Genomic DNA, 22199 nt, shown 5'->3' with positions numbered 1-22199 from the left:
TGCTCTTCTTTTGTTAGACAAGGAAACTACATAATTTGACATTTTCCTTTTTTTGCCCTAATTATCTTGAAATTCCAAATTGAGTTCAACTGCAATAACTCATTCCAGATGAGCAGTAAATATGCGTTTCTCTTTAATTTTTTTTTGCTGTTGTTCAGTTAAATTTTCATTTTTGTCAATTTAAAATGTTTTGTTCTGTATGCGACCTGGATATTTACCTTGGGAATAAGTGGAGGTATAAAAGGGGGCATCTCTTTAATAAATAATGGCAATAAATTCATTTGTTTTATCATCTCTTCATTCATTCACTCATCTAGCATTATCTAGAACTATTGAGAACAAACCCTGCTAAGTATTGGGGAAAGAATGAAAAATTAGACAATCTGCAAATCCTCAATTTCTTAAAGGTAGCATAATAACACAGGAAAGTATGTACTTAAGAAAGTATATACTTTAAGAAAATTATTGAGTTTTCAGATTCAATATGTGAAATCTATGTTATTAAGATCATTTCTCTGAAACTGTTAACTCGCGTTCCCTTGAAAAATGCCTTTTACTCTGTAAAATGAGCCTAATTTTTTAACAAAGATATTAAAAGTTGTACAACTAAGTAAATGAAAAATCCTTCACATTAATTGCACTGGTTCTAAACATATCCCAACCACACCTAAGAGATTTTGAAACTGTTCACAGCTGTACTCAGAACCTTCAGTACATTGGTTTGACTAACTAAATATTACAAATTTTACCTTTGAAAGTGAATAATTGGGGAGAAGAAGGGATATAAACAAGTCATGTAGAGTCAAGACTAGTTAATAGGTCATCAAGATAACAATAGCAATCTCTAAGCAGAGTTTCAAAACATTTGGAAGGACACTTCACTGATGGTAATGAACTCTTTTATACCTGCCACCACAATAGCTAGAACTTAGATTTTATTTTAGTTTGTGAATTCCGAAGGATTGCTTACACCATCAAGTTACTTTGCACACACGCTTCATAACCTTTGTTACAGAAGCTCAGAAAGGAAGCATTCTCTGGCTTCCTCTACAATGTCTTTAGCCAGCTTGACTCCTTCGTCTCCTTCCACTCACAAAGCAAGTTTTTAAAAGACAGGATTCAGTTGCGGCTCTGAAAAACCTTGTACAAATCACCAAACTGCCAGTTACGCACATAATAAAAGCCCTAGGAAGTCAGGAAAAGAAGCAATTCTACATTTCATTCTGTAACACATAGAAATAAATGATAATAACAGTCGCCATTTATTGAGTCCCCACCTTAAGCCAGATATTTTATATAAATTGTCTCATTACATATGACCTATGTTGGAAGACATGTAATTTTACTTCTCCATCTTGAGAAAAGGAAACTAGATTTTGCCCAAGGTTACACAGCGATTGACTGAGTGAGATTCCAAAGCAGGCCTGATTTCAAAGGCCCATGCGCTCAACGACACCACCTGTTACCATTTAAAACTCTTCTTTCTGTGCAGATCTCAACCACTTCTGCCATGGGAAAAGCTGGTAGGAGAGAAAATAGACTGGCAGGACTTTGTATTAAACATGCTTTGTGTTTCCTCAGGAATTTTAGAGGCTGTTACACTCACTTAACCATGTCTCTTTGAAATGAATAAACAGCAGCTGGGGAAAATACATTTCTTACAGAAGTATTCTATGTGCATCAGACAAATAAAAAAAAACTCAATTCCAGATGTTAACATAAAATTATCCAGATGCTACAAAATGATCATCTAGGACACCAGAGGCAAAAGAAAATCAAACTGGAAATTAATTCAAAAGAGAAATCAAAGTGGAGACGCCGATTTGGTTTTGTGCGTTGTTACAGGACACTGGTTATTTCTCTGATTTTAAGAATGCACTCCCTTAAATGATGGAATAGGGTTGCAAAATTGTTTCCTGATGTGAACAATTAACGCATAGTCTTCAAGATAATATTCTGTGGCCCCTGTAGCATTTTACTTATGTGTCATTTTTGAACTGAGAAAGTATGGACCTCTTAGGTACTACAAACGATGAGACAGACAACATCAAAATTACTGTGGTACACACGTTTTTTGTCTGTTGATGGACAAATATGTGGACATTTAAATTTGAATCCAAAGTCATTGATTGCTTTTTGGTCTTTGATTTTTCCTGGGGGTTTGGTTCAGTGCATAACCGAATGATACATGAAAATACCTACACCTGTCACAAAGCTAGCTGGTTGATTCATCAGGATAATCAAACTAGGTAATGTAAGTCCCACTTTCTACTCGCAGGCAAGAATGATCCATTCTGACCGTTGGTGTGGAAGATCTTACACATATGTTTATGTGATGGAAGCTGAGGAGTAGGGAACTGCAATAAAAAGAAAGTCATGGCCCCCTCCCTCAATGAACCCAATAGCCTTTTTTCAATGCCTAGTAAACAGTAGCATCTTTCAGCCACACAGTGATCTATGAAAATGCAGTGGGGAAGATTTTATGTTAAATGACTGTATATTTCTATAGAAATACTTTTTTAAAAGCAAATACAGAAAACCTCTTTTACCTAATCTTTGTTCTTGTTATCCCAGTTAAAAACAAACAAGCAAATGGTATTTGTCTTCCTCTCTCTAGAAACTTCCCTTTGTAGTTTTCCTTTAGGGAATTGCATGAGCTGTAATCATGTCACTGGGAACCAACAAGAATGCCATTGAGTTTTGCGCCTTTGGTTGTTCTTGAACCTTGCAGTCTTCCAATGCAATGACTTGTTTACTTCTGTTGCTGCAGCTGTGAGTTCTGGACAGAGTTGTAGTGACGTTATTTTTCAAAATAACCCCAAATCCTTGTCCCAGAACAGAATATCAAAGTATTATTTAGTTTGGCATAGATTTTACTGATTGCTCTTGACCTGATTATTTTATATTTTTTCAACCTTGATTTGCATTTACCTTATGCTTTATAGCCTCTCCCCTCACACACACACACACACACACACACATACATATATATATATATATATATATATATATATATATATATGAATATCTTATTTGTCATTATTTGATATGCTTCCAATTTTGGAGCCTTAAGTGCCGGGTGATGCTGTTTCTTTTATTATTGTAAAAGAAATGTTAGTATCATCAGAGGCACTGGCATCAGCTCCTCTCCACATTCTACCTTTGTTTCCTCTTTTAATAAAAATTTCATTGGGCTGAAAAATTACCTGTGCCATTTTCAGAAATGAAAGTCAGGCACCAACTGTGCTATTTTTCCCAGAGTTGGGGATAAAATGCCCTGAACCATCTCTCCTCTCAGTGCTAATATAGGGCCTTAACCAGGGCAGGGCTGAGGGTGATTGCTATCCAGGGGTCCCCTCCCCGGGGTGCCTGGAAGACACTAGTGAGCCTTGGCAAATTTCAGCAGAGTGGCTCTGTGGGTGAGAAGATGAGTTTACACACATTATGTTGCCCAGGACACCATTTGCCCTCATTTTGCTATTGTCCTAATGATTTGGGTTCCTAAGAACATCATTTGCCATCCACTGTCCAAGTTTAGACACTCTGTGGTCACTGAGAGGTGCTTTTCTTTGTTGCCTGACTATTTTTAACATCATCCATATCACTAGGTTAGCCTTGTTAGCAAGCATCAGATACATAATAGAATTGACTAGGTGAGACTCTGTCATGGCACCGAGACAACACAATGTAAATGCTGACAAAATGGGTTACGTTGCTTTGGGCTGTTCTTTCTATAGCTCTACCCTTTCTATCTTTCCTTCTATCTATCCTTTCTATCAATTCTCTGACGCTTTCATCTAGCCATCGCCAAGGAAAATGTGTGTGCTTTCTTTTGCATGGAACATTCTACCAGCTAGATTGCTCCATCTGGGCCAGCAGCATAGAGGCAAACATCACCCCAGGCCTGTCTTGAGGAATTATCACAAATCTACCTCTCAATGGAAAGACTGATGAAAACACTGGGGAAAAATGAGTGACTAAACATTTCAACTCCAGTAAGTGGTCCGTCACGCTAAAGAGTGAAGCTCACATTACATGAACCTTACTGGAAAAGAATTTTCAAACAGGAAACATCTTACAAACAAAAGCAAAGCAAAACAAAACAACAACAAAAACAAAAAAAACCCCAAAACCCCAACTGCTTTTGCTCCTTATCCTGGTAAACAGCCTTATTTAGTTATTATTTTATTTTAACAAGCACTTAGCCATAATTATTGTACAGGAAAGGAGTTCTGCTCCCCTAAAAGCTGTTGCTGTGACATGTTTCTGCAAGGCAGGTGTTTGGGTCTTTTCCTAAGTGTAAGTTTAAAATCAATTTTTTTTTCCATCCTGAAACTGTTCGATAGCTCAGTACAGACAGCCTCTCTACTTAACTTATTCAGATATTCAGTAGCTGAAATAATCATGGTGAGTCAAGCGAGTGCTATCAACACAATGAATTTCCCATCACTTCCTTCCAGATTTGCTGGGTGGCAACCATGCCGTTCCTTAGCCAGGTCCCTGCCATTTTCTTTCTCTCTCTCTCTCAGTCTCTCTCTATCTCTCTCTGTCCCTATCTCTCTCCCCTCCCCAATTCCACCCCCAGTAGCCAAGGCTTTTCTGTACTAGGCATACCTTTACAACATTGTACAAGACTTCCAGATGTTTCCCTGACTTCTTTAATCTATCTTAACCCTCCAAATATAATGCCTGTTGTCCACTGCACCAAAGATAGAGTTTCTACATAGGTAGTGCTCAGTACTTGTTAATGGGAAAAAACAACAACAAAAGAAACAGCTGAGAACTACTTATTGGCTACGTAAAGTCACAAAATGTATTTGTAATAGCAAATCATTTGGTAGTTGAACTGAAACTGTATCCCAGCCATAGTTTTGATGTCCTATATTTTCAGTAAGGCATCTGCTTAGCAGTGATTAATGTGTGAGCTGCTGTATCACACCTAATTCAACACCAAGGTTTATCTGGCTATAAGATAAATGGATGCAACATAACAAATTATAAGAAGGAAGAATAAGATGTTTTTTATCCACTGAAAAAGAACAAATGCAAAGAAAAGAAAGCAAAATTAAATCATTACTGTGACCTTTCTCTTCAAAAAATAATAAAACGTTTTTGCCCCTTAACATAATTTTCAAAAACTTTCACCAAGGGTCTTGCAATAAGGTAGTTCGTCCTGAAGAAAAGAATGGATAACTGCTATAAATTGGAGGCCGGGTTTCAACATATTTGAAACGCCTATAAGAAGGTGGCTGCCACCACTCCTGATACAACTAAGATCTATCTGCCCATGGGGTTATGCTGCACAAATAAAGGTACTGAAATGTGTTTGTGTAGAAACAATTGTATGCGTACATGCTTTATATTCTATGAGCCAAAACAACACATTCCCCCACTTATTACTTGTAACCAACATACCCTCAACCAACACCCATGGCTCCTAAGTAATGCCTGATTATTCATATGAAAATGCTATTTGTTACCCTCCCCTCCACAAAAAAATTAATAAACAAATGCAGTATGACTCATTTTTAGCTTAATATTCTCCATATTACTAACCAAGTAAGGGAAAACCTTCACAAAATAACTACTATAAATTATTATACTTATAAACTAGAGTTTTGGTGAGAAGACTCGATTTACCTTTAATACTTGTGCTACAATAATGTGTACAGGTGAGGGTATGCGGAGGACAATTTAAGTTCCTGCAAATATTTCTAGGCATGCTTTGGCATATATTAGTTTAAACATATGAAACTGCATATTTATTGACTAGAAATAGTCAAATATTGGCAATTCCATATGGCTCAACCTAATTGTAGGCTTGGTTTTAAAAGGCACTTATCTTTTGAATAAGAAAATAAATAATTCTTACTGAATGAAGCTGAAGAGCAAATTTACACAAGGGGAATATAATTTTCTAACGTGTAATCTTGCCAAGGTTGCCATTCTCCTTTGCAAAATGAGTATCATAGGACTTTTGCTACCCACGATTAGAATTTAAATTGTATGTCTTACGTGATTGCCAGGTAGCAGAATTCAGCAAAGTTATTCATTTACATATTTCCAATGAAAATACATATTTGGGCACAGTCAGCCTGCCACGGTGCAAAATAGTATACATCCTTGGGCTAGCACGCTTTGTAGTAGATTTTTCTCCAGTTTTCACTTCATAGCAGGGGACCTGGTAAAGCAGCTCCTGATATCTTTTTAAGTTTGCTTGTAAAGTGTAATCATAACCATTCCACTCCTAGGTTACTTGTCTCAAGGACTTTTGATGATGGCTCTAGTGTGGAAATAGTTTCCCTAAGGATCAGAAGCTTATCCTATTAGCTTCAAGATCTTTTGTTGTACTCTCAAGTATACTTCAGCAATAAAGATAATAATACATTATCTTTCCCATGTGAGACTGGTTTTCTGACACACCCTCAGGTTCTTCCCAATAAAGAAGGTAGGTGTCACTTAATTATCCACACAGTGTCACACAGCCCTTGTGACCAATGGCAAATACATAGTTAGAAGATGGCTTATTGGACCTAAGTGTTCAGTTTATGAAGTGAAACAATTATGAGGTTTACCATCAGAAGATCTGAAATGGACCTAGACTAGAGATTGGTGTTGAACATTTACCACTATGTTACCACAAACATTTAACTTCCATCTGTAAAAGGAGAAAAAAACCTTTTGGTTTCAGGTGTCCTCAAGGCTTTGGCACAATGCATGACAAGTGCTCTATAATCAATGAAGTACCATATGCAAAATTATTACTGCCAGGGCACCCGGGTGGCTCAGTTGGTTAAGTGTCCAACTTTGGCTCAGGTCATGATCTCACAGTTTGTGAGTTTGAGCCCTGCATCAGGCTCTGCACTGACAGTGTGGAACCTACTTGGGATTCTCTCTCTCTGTCTCTCTCTCTCTCTCTCTCTCTCTCTCTCTCTCTCTCTCTCCCTCCCTCTTCCCTCCCCCACTTGCACACTGTCTCTCAAATAAACTTAAAAAAATATTACTGCCAACATTGTGGATAACAATAGTAAACCCACTAATCATCTTCCTTTCCATGGAGTTAACATTTTAACTGAAAGGCTTAGTCCCCATTTTGGTAATGTGAAAAAAATAATAAGACATCATAAAATCCAGAATGACCTGCTATTCCATTATGGAATATTTGCTCAGGACTTCACTCTTGATTTTAAAAGCCACAAGATAATGGGGCACCCAGGTGGCTCAATCTGTTAAAGCATCCGACTTCGGCTCAGGTCATGATCTCACCAGTTCGTGGGTTTGAGCCCCACATCAGGTTCTGTGCTGACTGCTCAGAGCCCAGAGGCTACTTCAGATTGTGTCTCCCCCTCTCTTTCTGCCTCTCCCCTACTCATGTTTTCTCTCTCTCTCTCTCTCTCTCTCTCTCAACAATAAACATTAAAAAAAAAGAAATATAAAATAAAAGCCACAAGATGAGTTTCAATGGTCTCAAATGTTTCTTATAATTATTTTTCCTCTTTCTGCACACAAAAAAATATTATTCCTACTTCATAACTCTATAATCTCAATATGCTTTAGAATTGAGACCCAAATAACTGACAACAATTTATAATTCTCAGTTCAGAGAACTTTAACATGGGCATTTTCTATGACAAGTTGCAATTAATACAACAAGTAGAACTTCATTTACCCAGCTTTTCTGAGATTCTTCTATAACGTGTTAGCATAAGTAAATACTTATGCACTTATGTCTCTATAATATTTGTGTGGAAGAAAAGAATTATTGGATATATAAGTTAAAAATTCTATGTAATATTAAATCTTATTCCATCCTTTGCAAATTTCCTTACATAATAGTGATTTTAGCACTGACCAAAAGTGGAGTATGTGAAAATGTTCTTCAAACAAAAAAAGACACTTGTCTAAAAAATAAAGCCTGAAATTTACTCAGATTAAAACAGACAAAGTTTTAAAGAAATGTCCAAAAGACTAAGAGATTAGTAAATTTAGGGGTATAGGAGGCTCTCTTTTCTAACAATGAGATAGACAATGTCAATTCAGCCCAGATAGGATTTTACCTAATTGATAATACAAGTGACAATTTTAAAGAATTAGCATGAACCAAAATAAAAGAGAAACACAAATTGTAAAAGTTTTGATAAGCCAAAAAAAAGCATTTACCTGGTCCTTTACTTAATATTTTTAATACAATTAAACTATAAGATGGGGAATTACTGTATCCCTGCCAAATGTAATATTTGATATAATTATCCTTTGGAGAAATGAATCTCTTCGAAGTCATTTAAAACCCTGTTTTCTATTACCTCTTTTATAATGTGGATGAGATGGGTAACTATTTTCAAAAAATATAATTTTATTATTGATCTTAAGAGCCAATTTTAAAGGCTTCAGAAAAGGATTACTGTGATTAGGGTATTTGAGAATTTTATTTTAAAAAGTAATTATGTTATTATGATGGGTCTCAAGCCTGTCTAACATAGCATTGTGTTCTTTCTCATGGAAAAGGAAAAAGAAGTAAAATTTTCCTATATTCAGAGGACTTTTGATGAGGTATTAAAGCATGTGATAAAAAACTTAAACAACTATATGTTGCTTGAAAATTTCTGGATTTCTAAGTACACTCATACAATAGCAGTTCTGTTGTTGTTTAGGAGAGTAACCCACTGTTGTGGACTCTATATTTGTGTCCGACCCAAATTTGATGTTAGAACTTTAATCCTAGTGTGATGACATTTGGAGATGGGGCCCTTGGAGGGTAATTAGGTCATGGGGTGTAGCTCTCATAATGGGAATAGTGCCCTTATATGAAGAGACACAAAAGCTTCTTTCTCTGCCTTCTCTACCATGTGAGGAAATCAGAAATGAATCCTCAGCCAGACCCAACCATCCTGGCACTTTGATCTTGAACTTCTTATCCCCAGACCTACGAGAAACATTTGCTGTTTAAGCCAACCAATCTATGATATTTTTGTTATAGCAGCCCAAACTGACTAAGACACCCATATAGAATCAATGAATTATGTCCCTAAGAGGCTCTAGTGAGAAACCTTATGTTATCCTGTTTGTCACTGACCTTTTTAATATGGCTTAGTCTCTGGGACACCCACAGACTAGAACACTCATTCTATAACCATGTCTGGATGCAAGATACATGGAAGAGCTAATGCCATAATGGATGCAAATTACAATTAATTGTTTCTAAAATCCTCTTAATATAGTTTCTATTGCATCTCCTGAAATGTGATCCTTCTTAAAATCAAACCAGGTATGTATTCCGAGGATTCTTCTCTTACTAAAACCTGTACCATCTTCCTTATGTGTTTAAAATATTCATTCACTATTTAACCATTTTGTACAGTGAAATTTTAGAGTAACTTGTCTTGAGAGTCTGGAGAGTTAAAAAAAAAACTTTAAAAAGTATTTTCACAGTTGTGTGTATAAATTGTTATTATCATCTTGAGAAGATCTGTTGGTCAATGGATCCTCTGTGTTACTATTAGTTTTTTGAGATTCAGCTTTGAAGGCAAACTATAAGTTCTAGAGGAACTCTTTCCAGAACAGCTAAACGGGATATTGATGATCTAAACTGGAGGATAAAAGATACAAGACCCCTCTTCGTGCGGTTACTCTTACTGTGGGTTGTATGACTGGCATTTCCTGTTGGCCATGATTATAATGAATCAAAACAGCTAAACACAAGATATACAGAATAGCATTTAAATAATACAAGTACAAAATCAGCTTAAAACAAAATGATCAAAGATAATGTAAAATACTTTAAAATATAGGCTATAACCAAGTTGATGAAATTATAAGAAAAAGTTCTTTGAGATGTAAAAGCCAGATTAAAAAAAATATTTTTTAAGACAAAAATTCTGACAAGTATATAATACAATCGGAAACCATCAAATTCTAAGAACAAAAATTACAGGTGTGTGTGTGTGTGTGTGTGTGTGCGAGACAATATAAAAGAAATTTAAATCATTTACTGGAATAAAGTTTAAAAAGGAAAAGCAATATATGATAAATGTAAATATACCAAGATAAAACTCTTAAAACTACAAATAAGAAAATCATTAAAAAGGGAAACAAAAATAAGCAAGATAAATAAAAAGTTTACAAAAATAAGAATGCAAAACTTTTATAAATGCTACCCTCTATTTTTTTTCATTGAAGAGAGAGACTGTGCAAGTGGGGGAGAGGGGCAGAAGGAGAGAGAGAATCTTTAAGCAGTTTCCATGTTCAGCGTGGACCCCAAAGCAGGGCTCTAACCCATGACCGGGGGATCATGTCCTGAGCTGAAACCAAGAGTCGGATGGATGCTCAATTGACTGAGACACCCAGGCACCCCCTTTTTAAAATAATTTTTTGACACTCTATATGTTTAGTTACCTATCAGAAACTAAAAAAGGAGGGTAAAGAAATTTTTCATAATATAGAACATTAAAATCCCTGTAAACTAAAAAATAGGCAGCAGCCTGATCCCAGGTCTGTGCAAGTTCATGCAGAGAGAAGCAGGGTCTGCTAGGAGATGAGGCCTCTTGGACCTTCAGTGCCCAGCACATTTTCCAAGAAAACCCAAGACACAGAAGAAAACTTGTTCGTGTGCCTTTCTGGTGCACAGAGGACACAGTGGATTCAAATCATAGCTTCGGAAGTTACCAGCTTGGAACTCTGGGTAAGTTATTTGACCTCTCTATACCACATTTCCCTCAACTATAAAAAGACAAGTATTAGTACATTTGAGTCTCTACTTGTAGTTCCTGCCATAAAACAAGTGTGTGATAAATGTTAGCTATCATTATTAGAGTCTTCCAAGCCCTGGACTCACCCATATCAGCACTTGAGACCTTCATCTATTCCTTCTGTTCCTTTACACTTTAGGAAGTTCATGGTGTTTTGCTTTGCTTATTCTTTCAATCCTGTTCAGTCACTCCTGCCTCCCCTAGTGTTGAATGTACACAGCAGGCGCACTTTCATGCATCCCAGTCTCAACACAGACTAAGCCAGTTCAGTCACACCACAACTAGGGGTGAGTTAAAGTCAATGATAGCTATTGGCCTAGAGAATTTGTGATCATATCATATAGTTAAGGAGGGAGTACCATAAATGACCTACTGTGATCTTCAATATAGTCGGGTGAACTGGCCAGGACATAGTTGGATAGTTTACTTGTCCATCCAAGCCCCATGGTCAATCAATGGCAAAGCTACATCTAAAAGCCAAATCTAGGGTACATCCTAAAAGACAGCAGGTTGTGCTTTTGTGCCTTCTACTACAATCCTGCATTTCCTTACCTAGCTTAACAGAAGCTTGTGTTTCTATTTGATTTTAGTAGATCCTGATAGATCCTAGTCCACAACACTGAGATAACCAGGTCTTAAGCTTTGGAAGCTATCATCTCAAGAGGCAATTCTCATCTGCTTTCTGTGATCTTCATGATTTTTCAATACTAATGTATTAATTTGACAAGGATTTAGTGACACTTTCTGAGGACAACATTGTTAGGAAGAATCTATAAACTGATCAAAAGAGAGGAGGAACACAATCTTCTTAATGTTATCTTCATTACAAAGCTCTGCTTCTTAGATGACTTATGGATGTTTTTTATGTGTGCAATTCCAAAATAGTTCAAATGCTCTGTGTATTCCAACTGAGTTTAAACTTGCTGTTTTGGAGGATGCCAGGTAATGCTTATCGTGATGAGGTACTTTCATGCTGTTGTTCAAGGTATTAACTGGCACTATGTTGTCAATGCAAAAATTATTTAAAAATTTTTTAATGTTTATTTATTTTTGAGACAGAGAGAGACAGAGCATGAGTGGGGGAGGGGCAGAGAGAGAGGGGGAGAATCAGAAGCAGGCTCCAGGCTCTGAGCTGACAGCACACAGCCCGACGTGGGGCTCAACCTCAAGGACCGTGAGATCGTGACCTGAGCCGAAGTTGGACACTCAACCAACTGAGCCACCCAGGCGCTCCTGCAAAAATTATTTTTAGAGAAAGGAGGTCTCTAACCCTCCTTTAGGATCTGAAACCCTAACTAATTATTTCCTTAAATCTCTATTCATACTTGGTACAAATTAGTGATACCTGGCTTCTTTTCCATCAGGGAACAACTCCAGGGTAATTGTAAAAGGCTAGTTCCTCATTTCTACGCAAATTCACACATGCAGTCATGCTGTACCCTCAACAATATTACATCAAAGAAAGACTTCAGAAACATTTTTAAATAAAGTGTTAGGTTTGTTTCTTCATTCTCCAGTATTCGCAGTTCTAAAAATCACCATAATGTCAGGTGATGAAAAGAGGAAGAAAAAAATATTCTGTCTGTGTATATAAAATTCTGTCACATAGGAAATCAAAATTATATCAAAGCTCTACTTACAGTTTACAGGAAAAAAAAAGTGTCTTCAAGAATTAATGGTAGTTTCTCCAGGGATTTTTATACAAGCCTGCCATGTTTCAAAAGCAGAATCAAAGTGAATCTAAGTTCCATTTGAGTTGCGGTCCAGAAGAGTGGTAAGGAAAGGAAATCATATGTAAATATCTTTTCCTCTGTATGAGGAAATTGAAGCAAAAATTGCTATGGTAACCATGCATATTTAGTTAGCAGTCTAGTGACAATCCAAAGAAATTAATAGGAATAATCCCAGCCAGAGAAAGGGGAGAATCTCATATAAGGGAAAAACATTCACGATGATTTTAATTATAGGACCCCTAAAGTAGTGCCATCTATACAGCCCCATATTTGTCAATAGTATTAATGTGATTCTTTTCTCTCAGCCATCTCTTCAGCCAATGATAACCTAGTTATAGCTCAAATTTTATTTACTCATCTCAAACCCACCCAGAGATTCAGTCCACCAAAGCTAATCATGTTTCCTGACAGAAAAACATTAGTCTCTTTAGTTAGAAGTATTGTGGCTAGAATGACTGACTGATCTCCTTTCCTTAAATAACTGATGATCAGTTCTTCTCCAGGGTTTGGGAAGGCTGAAAATATCTAAACTATAAGTTAGGAGGAGGGGCATCAAAATTACCAGGAGTACTTTTATGTTTAAAATATACATAGATGGGGCGCCTGGGTGGCTTAGTCAGTTAAGCAGCCGAATTCAGCTCAGGTCATGATCTCACAGTCTGTGAGTTAGAGCCCTGCATCAGGCTCTGTGTTGGCAGCTCAGAGCCTGGAGCCTGCTTCTGATTCTGTGTCTCCCTCTCTCTCTGCCCCTCCCCTGCTTGCTGTCTCTGTCTCTCTCTCTCTCTCTCTCTCTCTCTCTCTCTCTCTCTCAAAAATAATAAACATTAAAAAAAATTAAATACACACAGAACTTCCTAAACCTTTCCCAAATCTACTGAAGTATAAGCCCTGAACCCACAAATAGCTCTTTCAAATGCCCTCAATGATATCCAAATAAAACCAAGTTTGAGAGGAACCAGTGATACAAGCATGATTTTCAGTGGTCTCTAAGGGGTTGTTCTTACTAGAAGTTCTCAGTAGCATCTTGGGGCAACTGCTCCCAACAGAGGCAGTACTTGAGCTGATAGAGTTGGCTCCCTGAAGCAATGCTGGAACGGTTTATGCCTATGTAGCTGTTCCCATCAAAGCTTTTCTCTTTGACTGGCCTCAAAAGTAAGGGAGGACTCCTGTGGTCTGTTGCTTCACACTCTACAACTCCTATTACGGACAGAGCTCAGTATCATTCTCTCAAAACAAGGCAAGACATGCTGCCTGCTAAGCCCTCTCATGGCATTGATGATACACAATTTTTCTAGAATGGAAATCCTTGAAGCCCTTTGTTCAAAGCTTCCTTCTGTTTACAGCTTGGATAACAACATACTGGGTCATATTATTATACCACCATTATGCTCCATTATTTCTCTTTTGCTGGACCCTGAGACTTGATCATCTCATAGCTCAGAGCAAACTCTTCTTCCTCTGGGTACAAGCCCAGGATGCTGGACAATGGGACTAATCTCTTCCTGGGAAGTAGCTGAATCTAGATATCTAGGGGACTGGATGTGCTGCTTAAAGTATCCTATTGGTGAATCCACATGATCAGTATTTGTGGATCTCTTCCAGGAAATGTGAGGTGGAGGTCAGATAAGAGGCCAAGCCAGAGAATGTAGGGAAAAGATTGGGGTGGCTGAAAAACCAAAGTAAAGTATATAAGCAGAGATGATGCTACTAAAATTCAAAAGAATAGAAGGAAAAGCCAAATGGTTTCTAATAATGATATGGACAAAGGCAGTATTAAAATTTGGATACAGAAGCTGAAGTTGGAGGCCATGATGTTAAAGGATATTTTAAAGGATTTTAATAGATCAATGAGGAATTTACCTAAGGTGTCTTTCAGGTCTAAACAGATGAACTTTTCACCTGAAGTATAATATTCTAGAATGTTCTAAACATTTTGACACATGTCCCCAAAATTCTCCAGACAAGTAACAATGTAATAAACCTTAGACTCAATTGATTTCTGTGATATTCATCACAGAAGACTATTTTCTATGAATATTCTATATCTATAATACAAACATTATTGCTTAATTAGTGGGTTAAAATTGAGACATGTTTATCTTATAATACCTGAATTCATGGATGGGCCTAAAAAATACTTTATTATTATTTCTTCTATTCTTTGACTTGACTTTATATTTAAAGGTTGTTGTGAAGTGCTGGAAGAAAATGATCATAATGCTCAGTCAAAAAAATATATTTCAAATCATAGTGAATATTTACACACTGTTGTCCAAAATAAAAATCTATCTAGAAGCACAATAAGATTTATAAACCAATAAAAGAGGAAATATATGAGAGATGTGCATATAAAAAGAAATATAAATGATATGTAAGAAAACAGTTTCACCTCCTAGTACTCCTCCCCAAAATCCAGAAGCCCAGTCTAATAATGAGAAAACATTAGAGAAGGCAAAATTAGTAATATGACACAGAACACTTGACTAGTGCTCTTAAAAGTGATCAGGGTCATGAAAAACAAGGGAAGACTAGGAAATTTTCATAAATCAGAGGACACTAAGAAGACACAATGACTAAATGCAATGTAGTATCCCAAACTGGATCCCAGAAAACAAAACAAAACAAACACTGATGATAATATGAATGAAATCTTGTATCAATGTATCAAAATAATGTATCAATGTTAATTTCTTAGTTTTGACTAGTTTTTGACAATGTTAATTTCTTGCATTTTACTAAATGCATGGTGGCTTTGTAAGATATTAACATTAGTAAGAGCCAGGTAAAGAAGAAATGGGGGTTCTCTGTACTCTTCTTACATGTATGTGCATTTAAAATGATTCCAAAATAATTTTTAAACATGTGTATGAGACTATGCTTCTTTTTATGGTAGTTGATATAATTAGTGTCAATACTACCAATGATAACTATAGCAACTGGAGAAAAATGTAAAAACATTTACTTAAAGCCATCTGAAAGTTATCAAGAAGGTGAAAAATAACCTTCTCAATATTAAGGAGAAGAAATATGCCTAAAGAGGCAATTAGTATTTTGTGACAGCTTTTGTCTGATGGGTATTTCCCTGTCCAGAAGACATGGTTGAGAGACTGAGCAGTGCTCTGATAGCCTTAATGTTCTGGGAAGACATAAAACTTGTATGGACAGGACTATGGTAAATCCCGCATACTTTGGTTTAGACTAAAAAAAAAAAAACAAAAAAAACAAAAAAAAAAACAAAAAACAAAACAGGGAGCCTAAAGTAAACCAGAATTAATGCAACTGTGACTGTGTTACAACACAGCTTTGAGTCATCTAAGACCCAGAAATTTGAATTCCTACAATTGTATTAAGATGATCCATATTGCCATTGCCCGGCAGAAGCATCAGAAAATCCTCACAAGGTAAAGATAATATCTTAGGCCTCAAACTGTTTCTATACATACATTTTTAAATATAACTTTTTTATGCAAAAATAATCAGAATTGTTGAGGATATAAGACATCATAAAAAAGAATCAGCAGGTGAAACAGATAACATGTATCCACAGAGGCCAGATATTTGAATTATCAAATAAAAACTCTTAAATAATTGCTACTTTATGTTCAAGGAGATAAAGATAGAATGTTAAAAAATTAAATATAATTTTGTTAAATATGTAAATAAATATATAAAATTTCAGGATAAAACTAGATACTAAACTATTTGAAAATAAACCAAAGATAAATTCTAGAACTAAAAAATGTACTAATGAAATGAAGAATCCTATGAATAGTTTCAATAGCAGATTTTACATAGCTAAAGAATTAGTGAACTGGAAGTAAGCCAGAAGAAAATATCTAAAATAAATACTACAAGGCCAAAATGATGATACACAAAAGAGGGTAAGATACATGGTGTATACAGTGAGAAGTTCCAAATTATTTTTAATTATATTTATAGAGGAGACAGAATGGGAAGGAGCAGTATTTGGAGAGTTAATAGGCTAAATTATTCCCTGAACTGATCAAAGGCATAATTATGCAAATATACAAACCAAATAAATCTTAGTACAGAAAATAAAAAGGAATCATCTATAGCAGCACTGCTCAGAACTTTGTACAATGATTGAAATGTTCTATTCTTTATAATTCAAAGTGGTAACCGCTAGTCACATGTGGCTACTGACTACTTGATATGTGGTTGTGCAACTGAGGACCTGAATTATAATTTTATTTGCATTAATGAAATCTAAATTAAATAACCTCATATAACTAGTGATTATGATCTGGATAATCATAGTAAAACTATGGAAAAACGAAAACAAAGATAACATCTTTAAGGAAATCAAAGAAAATAGATGGACAATAGATAGTTATTCAATAGCTAACTTTTCTACACAAACAATGGAAACCAGAAGACAACAAAATATGCCAAAAGAAAAAACGTGCAAATCTATAATTCTATACCTAACAAAATTATCCATCAGCATTGGAGGTAAATTGTGTTATATGCCTAGCTTAACCCATAGCCCATATTAGAGATGAACTTACATATTGGCCTTAAAACTTTTGAGATACTAAGAGTTGTTTTTGATTTCCCTGTATTCTGAAGAAGTCATCTTCTGAGATGGCTACTTTGGCTCAGCTGGGGAAATTTGTCTCTGTAAATCTTTCTATTGTTGCCTTTATACTTTTTTTTTTTTTTTGCATTTGCTGGTTTGTATATTTGTTTCTCTTATTTGAGTATTATGTCAATTCTCTGGGAAGTTTTGAACATAAGCACTGATTATATTTCAGGTGGTACACAAAAAGTATCATTTCAAAACTAAAAGTTAATGATAGTTAAGATTTATTTCACAGTCATGGGTCTGGGAAATACATTCTTCTATATTCTTCATATTATATATTGTTCTATAGTGTGATACCCCAGAATTAGGACTCTTTCTACTTATACGGGATCCAGTATCTCTGTCTCCTCTAAACTCTTGAGTTTATCAATTACCAACTTTAAAAAAGAAAAATCAACTTCCATTCTTTACTAGAGGATGGAAAAAAAAACATCAATCTGGGAGGTCAGGGGACCCTCATTCTCAACTCAGTTTTGTTACTACTGACTTGGAAGTTTTGGAGAATACATATCACCTACCACCCCTGGACCAGTTTATTCCAAAAAGTAACATGTTTCACAGAGTAAGCTATTTAAAATGAAGCAGATATCTTAGGAGAGGTCCAAGTTTAATTTTTCCTCTTAGATAGTACCATTGTACTTCAAATATTTTGAATTACTTTCTTTTCCTAGCCTCATCCACTTTCTTATAACAAAGAAATAGACCTAAATGTCACAGAGAAAGTTGAGTAAGTTGTTTCTAATAGTCACCAGCAAAGACTAGTTTTTAGTGTCTAGGAGTGAAAACAATATAGCCAGTTAAACAAACAAAGAAACAACATATCTGTTTGTTCCTTGTTGGCAGGCTGACATGGTTGAAATAATGGAGAACCACCATGAATGCAGGGACAGCATGCTTTGAAGATATGCATGTAAACTTATAGGTTATGTATCTACCAAGACACTTTTTATATTGTTCAACCAATTTCTGAATTGGACCATTTTTTCCAGGTACAAAAATAGCTCTATAATAGTATAAATATAAATACATAATTATGAGTTCTGGGTAAGCACTAGATCCAGGAGAAAAATAATAAAAATTCAACTCAAATACATTATCTCTGCACACACTCCCTACTCCTATATCCTCAGGCCAATCCGGCCAGGAATTGGATGCCTCTGGGCACAAAGCAGGTTGAACAGCTGTTTGACTCACTACATTTGACTCCTTGTCATTTGGCAGATTGAGATCTCTGCTGAGAGCACCATTTGGAATTTTTCTTCCCCGAAACTGGTATTTCCGTACATGGAATTTGAAATATAGTGAGGCTTTAGTATACATTCATAGAATAATAGTGCCAAAAGGGAGTGTGACCAATTTATATCAAAAATACAACTTCCTCCAAAAGTGTTTCAAAAGATAACCCTCAACTGGCTGAGATTGGCCTGATAGAATATGAATATGGGTTCAGTGAAAATGTGACTATAAAAAATGATACTACCTTCAGGTGTGTGGACTCGAGAGGAGTGACTATCAGACATGAGTATAAGTTGAGATACATGCAAGCAGATAGGACAAAAGTAGCCCGGCCACATATACCAAAGAGAGAAAGATTAGGAAAATACCATGAGAGAATGCAAGAGAATCACTAAGTCAAGGTTTAGGTATTTGAGAGGAGACTGCTACTATTAACTACTACAATACTACGACTACTAACAATAATAGTTATTATTATTACAGCAGCAACAGTAAAAATAGTTCATGCTTACAGAACACTTAATACAGGTCTGTCAGCACTGTTCTAACACTTTAAATATAATGATTCTTTTAATCTGCTTAATGATTATATGACATAAGGGCTATTATTATTTTTACCGATTCATGGAAGATGAAACTGAAGCACAGAGAACTTAAGTCACTGACTCAAGATGATACAGATGGTAACAGGTGAAGCCATGATTTGAATAAATGTAAAATCTTAACCAAGGATAAAAGATGCTACAAGAAGCTGAACACTTTTGAATTAAGCATGAAATAAGCAAATCCTGACCAACAACACACAAATAACCCAACTGTAGCCCTCCCTATGTGGCAAGAGCAGAAAAACATGCAAAAACCAACACAATTCCCTTTTATTTAGGTCCTTCATATCAACTATATTTCTTCCTAAATTTCAGGTCTTTTGTCCCCTTCTTTTTTTTTTATTTTTTTTTTCAACGTTTATTTATTTTTGGGACAGAGAGAGACAGAGCATGAATGGGGGAGGGGCAGAGAGAGAGGGAGACACAGAATCGGAAACAGGCTCCAGGCTCTGAGCCATCAGCCCAGAGCCTGACGTGGGGCTCGAACTCACGGACCGCGAGATCGTGACCTGGCTGAAGTCGGACGCTTAACCGACTGCGCCCCCCAGGCGCCCCCCTTTTTTTTAATGTTTATTTATTTTTGAGACAGAGAGAGACAGAACATGAATGGGGGAGGGACAGGGAGAGAGGGAGACACAGAATCTGAAGCAGGCTCCAGGCTCCGAGCTGTCAGCACACAGCCCCATGCGGGGCTCGAACTCACAAACCGCAAGATCATGACCTGAACCGAAGTCAGACGCTTAAACCACTGAGCCACCCAGGCACCCCTCTTTTGTCTCCTTCTTGAGACCATAATATACACAGATCTAAGGCTTCCCTGAGGGTCTCAATCTTTCTCTAATTATGAGCAATCTCATTGTCAAAAGAAATTCTCTTAATATGTAAAATTAATCACTGACTTTCCAACTTAAACCCTTTCTTCTTCTCTGATCTTTATTGAGGTTGGGACACACACACTGGGCGAAGGTAGTTAAAATTCTAATCACCTTGGGTTTTCCCTTTTTATTTAATAACTCATTTAAATGTACTTCTGCTAAATCCTATTTTAAAATCTCCCTGACATTAATTACTGATATGTTCACATCTTTCTGACAGGCCTACTTTGCCCTCTGAAATGTACTTATGGTGAGTTTTCTCATCTTACCTCTCCATTTTCTAAGGGGTGTATCTTGGAATAAAATGAAGTACAGATGACCTCATCGTCTTTGGCATATGATGGTGGTCCAGTGCGGGGATAAATATTGTAAAGTGTTAGACACTCCGTGTCTGTCACAGCATGATACTGCCAAGGCTTGTATTCGACATCATCAAGTGAGCGTTCCAAAATCCAGTTTCCAGGCCGCGGGGAATTAGCTGCTTTCACAATCACATAAGCAATCTGGAACACCTGGAGAAGAGTGACCACAAAAACACGTAACTTTGAATTCCAAAGTATTCTCACCATTTGTTTTGCAAATATAGAGCTTAATGCTACAGTAAGTTTTATTTCAGATTTTATTCTATAACCCTATTATGTTCTCTGAAATGATTTTACTGTTACATGCTCATGTTTAATACCTTTTTCTAAAATACCGTGTTTCATCTTGACAGCCATGACTTTAAAAGAAATGGGTTAAGATTAGATTTTAGTTCTCTAACAAATAATTGACATCATTTCATCTGATTTTTTAAATTCCATTATAATCATGATCACCTAAAGCATTCATTAAACACCAATTTACTCACCCTACTGTATTAGAGGATATAAAGTATGAGTCCGAAACTCCATGCGTGGATAAGTGTTGGATTGTTTAGAAAATATACTTACTTATATCACCTAATCCTCAGAAAAGTACCATGTAGGTGGAATTAGTATGATGAGCAAAAATAACAAAGAGCTTCAGAGGCATAGACGTGTTCAAATTGTATTCTCAGTATTTATGTGACCTTGGGCAGATGATTTTACTTTCCCAACTTTAGCTTCCTTTCCTACAAATTAGGGTTAATAATAAGCACAGTAGTGACAGACAATGTGGATTCAATGAGATAATGTATAAAAAGTACCTGGACAAGGACTTGTAAGTACTCAATAAATGTCGATTACTTTACAACACCCAAAGAGAAAATAATGGAGAAGAAATTCTGGGACCTGCAGACAACTGATTGAAATAAAATTAAATAAAGGGTGACTATACTTTCTGAACAAGAAGTAAACATGTGTTTTAAAAAAGGAAGATAAAGAAAGACATGAAGTTACTACATATCAACAGGGTGACAATTGAAGGGATTGTGGCAAACCTTTATTTTGAAATCTACATAAAGTATGAAGGCATAAAAAGTAAGCATTCTAGATGTTTTGCGAAGGTGCATAACCAATGAAGTCCAAAAGAATAATGCACAAACATTATTGAGTGACATTTATATGCAATGCCCTGGGTAGAAAGATAGATATAAGCTAGTTTAAATTACAGTCCTACCATTCATGGGTTGATAATATATTGTAATAATGAGACACATAAAAAGTATACGAATAATAGAGCAACATGATATGTTTCTGTTTAGTAAATACTATGGTATATGGGGAGACTGAAAACTCTAAGCTCTGAGGAATTAGAATCACTGGAATGGTACAAGTGGGAGGACAGGCCCACAAAAATGTGACTAAAGGGCCCACTGGACTACAGAGGGAACACAGAGGAAATTCTGAAAGAAATGTTCTAGAAATAAACTTCGTCTGCTTCATAGTTTTGACATGAGCCCTTCATGAATGCATGTACAGTGTCCATAGGTAACTCTAAAGGGATGAACTTAAAAATATGAAAAGTTTTAAAAATAGAAGGGGACAACACGAATAGTGCTGATGCTGGTCTTTTGTGATGTTTATGAGAACATGAGCACAGGTGTGCTCAGAGGGGAAACACAAGCCATCAAATGATTGAAAGTAGGACCAGTATTGGCCTTTTAGGCACAGTTGTGGAAAAGCTAGTTATTAAAATTCTGAAATACTTCTGTACTTGTTGGTAAATCGCTGCTGCCCAAGCCTCCCAAATGCCTCCTCTCCCCTGAGACCATCTAGTTAACCTCAGTGTAGCAAGGAATAGCCAAGACATCTGCTGTCATTGGTTGGGGCTTTGGCAGTTCTGCTTTACTGACTATCACTCCAAGAGGGAAATATTATGAATGTGTAAATATAAATTCATAAATAGTATGAATTTATAAATATAATCTTATAAATATAAATTTACAAAGGTATATAGGTAAGTATAAGTGCAAATAGACACATATCCATGTATGT

At 36.1% G+C, this 22199-nt stretch overlaps 1 protein-coding gene across 8 annotated transcripts in view; it reads right to left on the bottom strand.

The window, feature by feature from the left end:
- Positions 1-22199, bottom strand: part of LAMA2 (laminin subunit alpha 2) — a 623859-nt gene that overhangs the window by 400717 nt on the left and 200943 nt on the right. For all 8 annotated transcript variants that reach the window (XM_045058020.1, XM_045058023.1, XM_045058022.1 and 5 more), the window contains exon 4: positions 20070-20312. In XM_045058020.1, the coding sequence (XP_044913955.1) occupies positions 20070-20312 (243 nt within the window). The remainder of the gene's footprint in view (positions 1-20069; positions 20313-22199) is intronic.

This window comes from Felis catus, chromosome B2 (genome assembly GCF_018350175.1).
Source record: "Felis catus isolate Fca126 chromosome B2, F.catus_Fca126_mat1.0, whole genome shotgun sequence".
In the NCBI taxonomy this organism is placed as follows: domain Eukaryota; kingdom Metazoa; phylum Chordata; class Mammalia; order Carnivora; family Felidae; genus Felis; species Felis catus.
The sequence above is the reverse complement of the archived record's forward strand: the minus strand, read 5'-3'. Positions and strand labels throughout refer to the sequence as shown.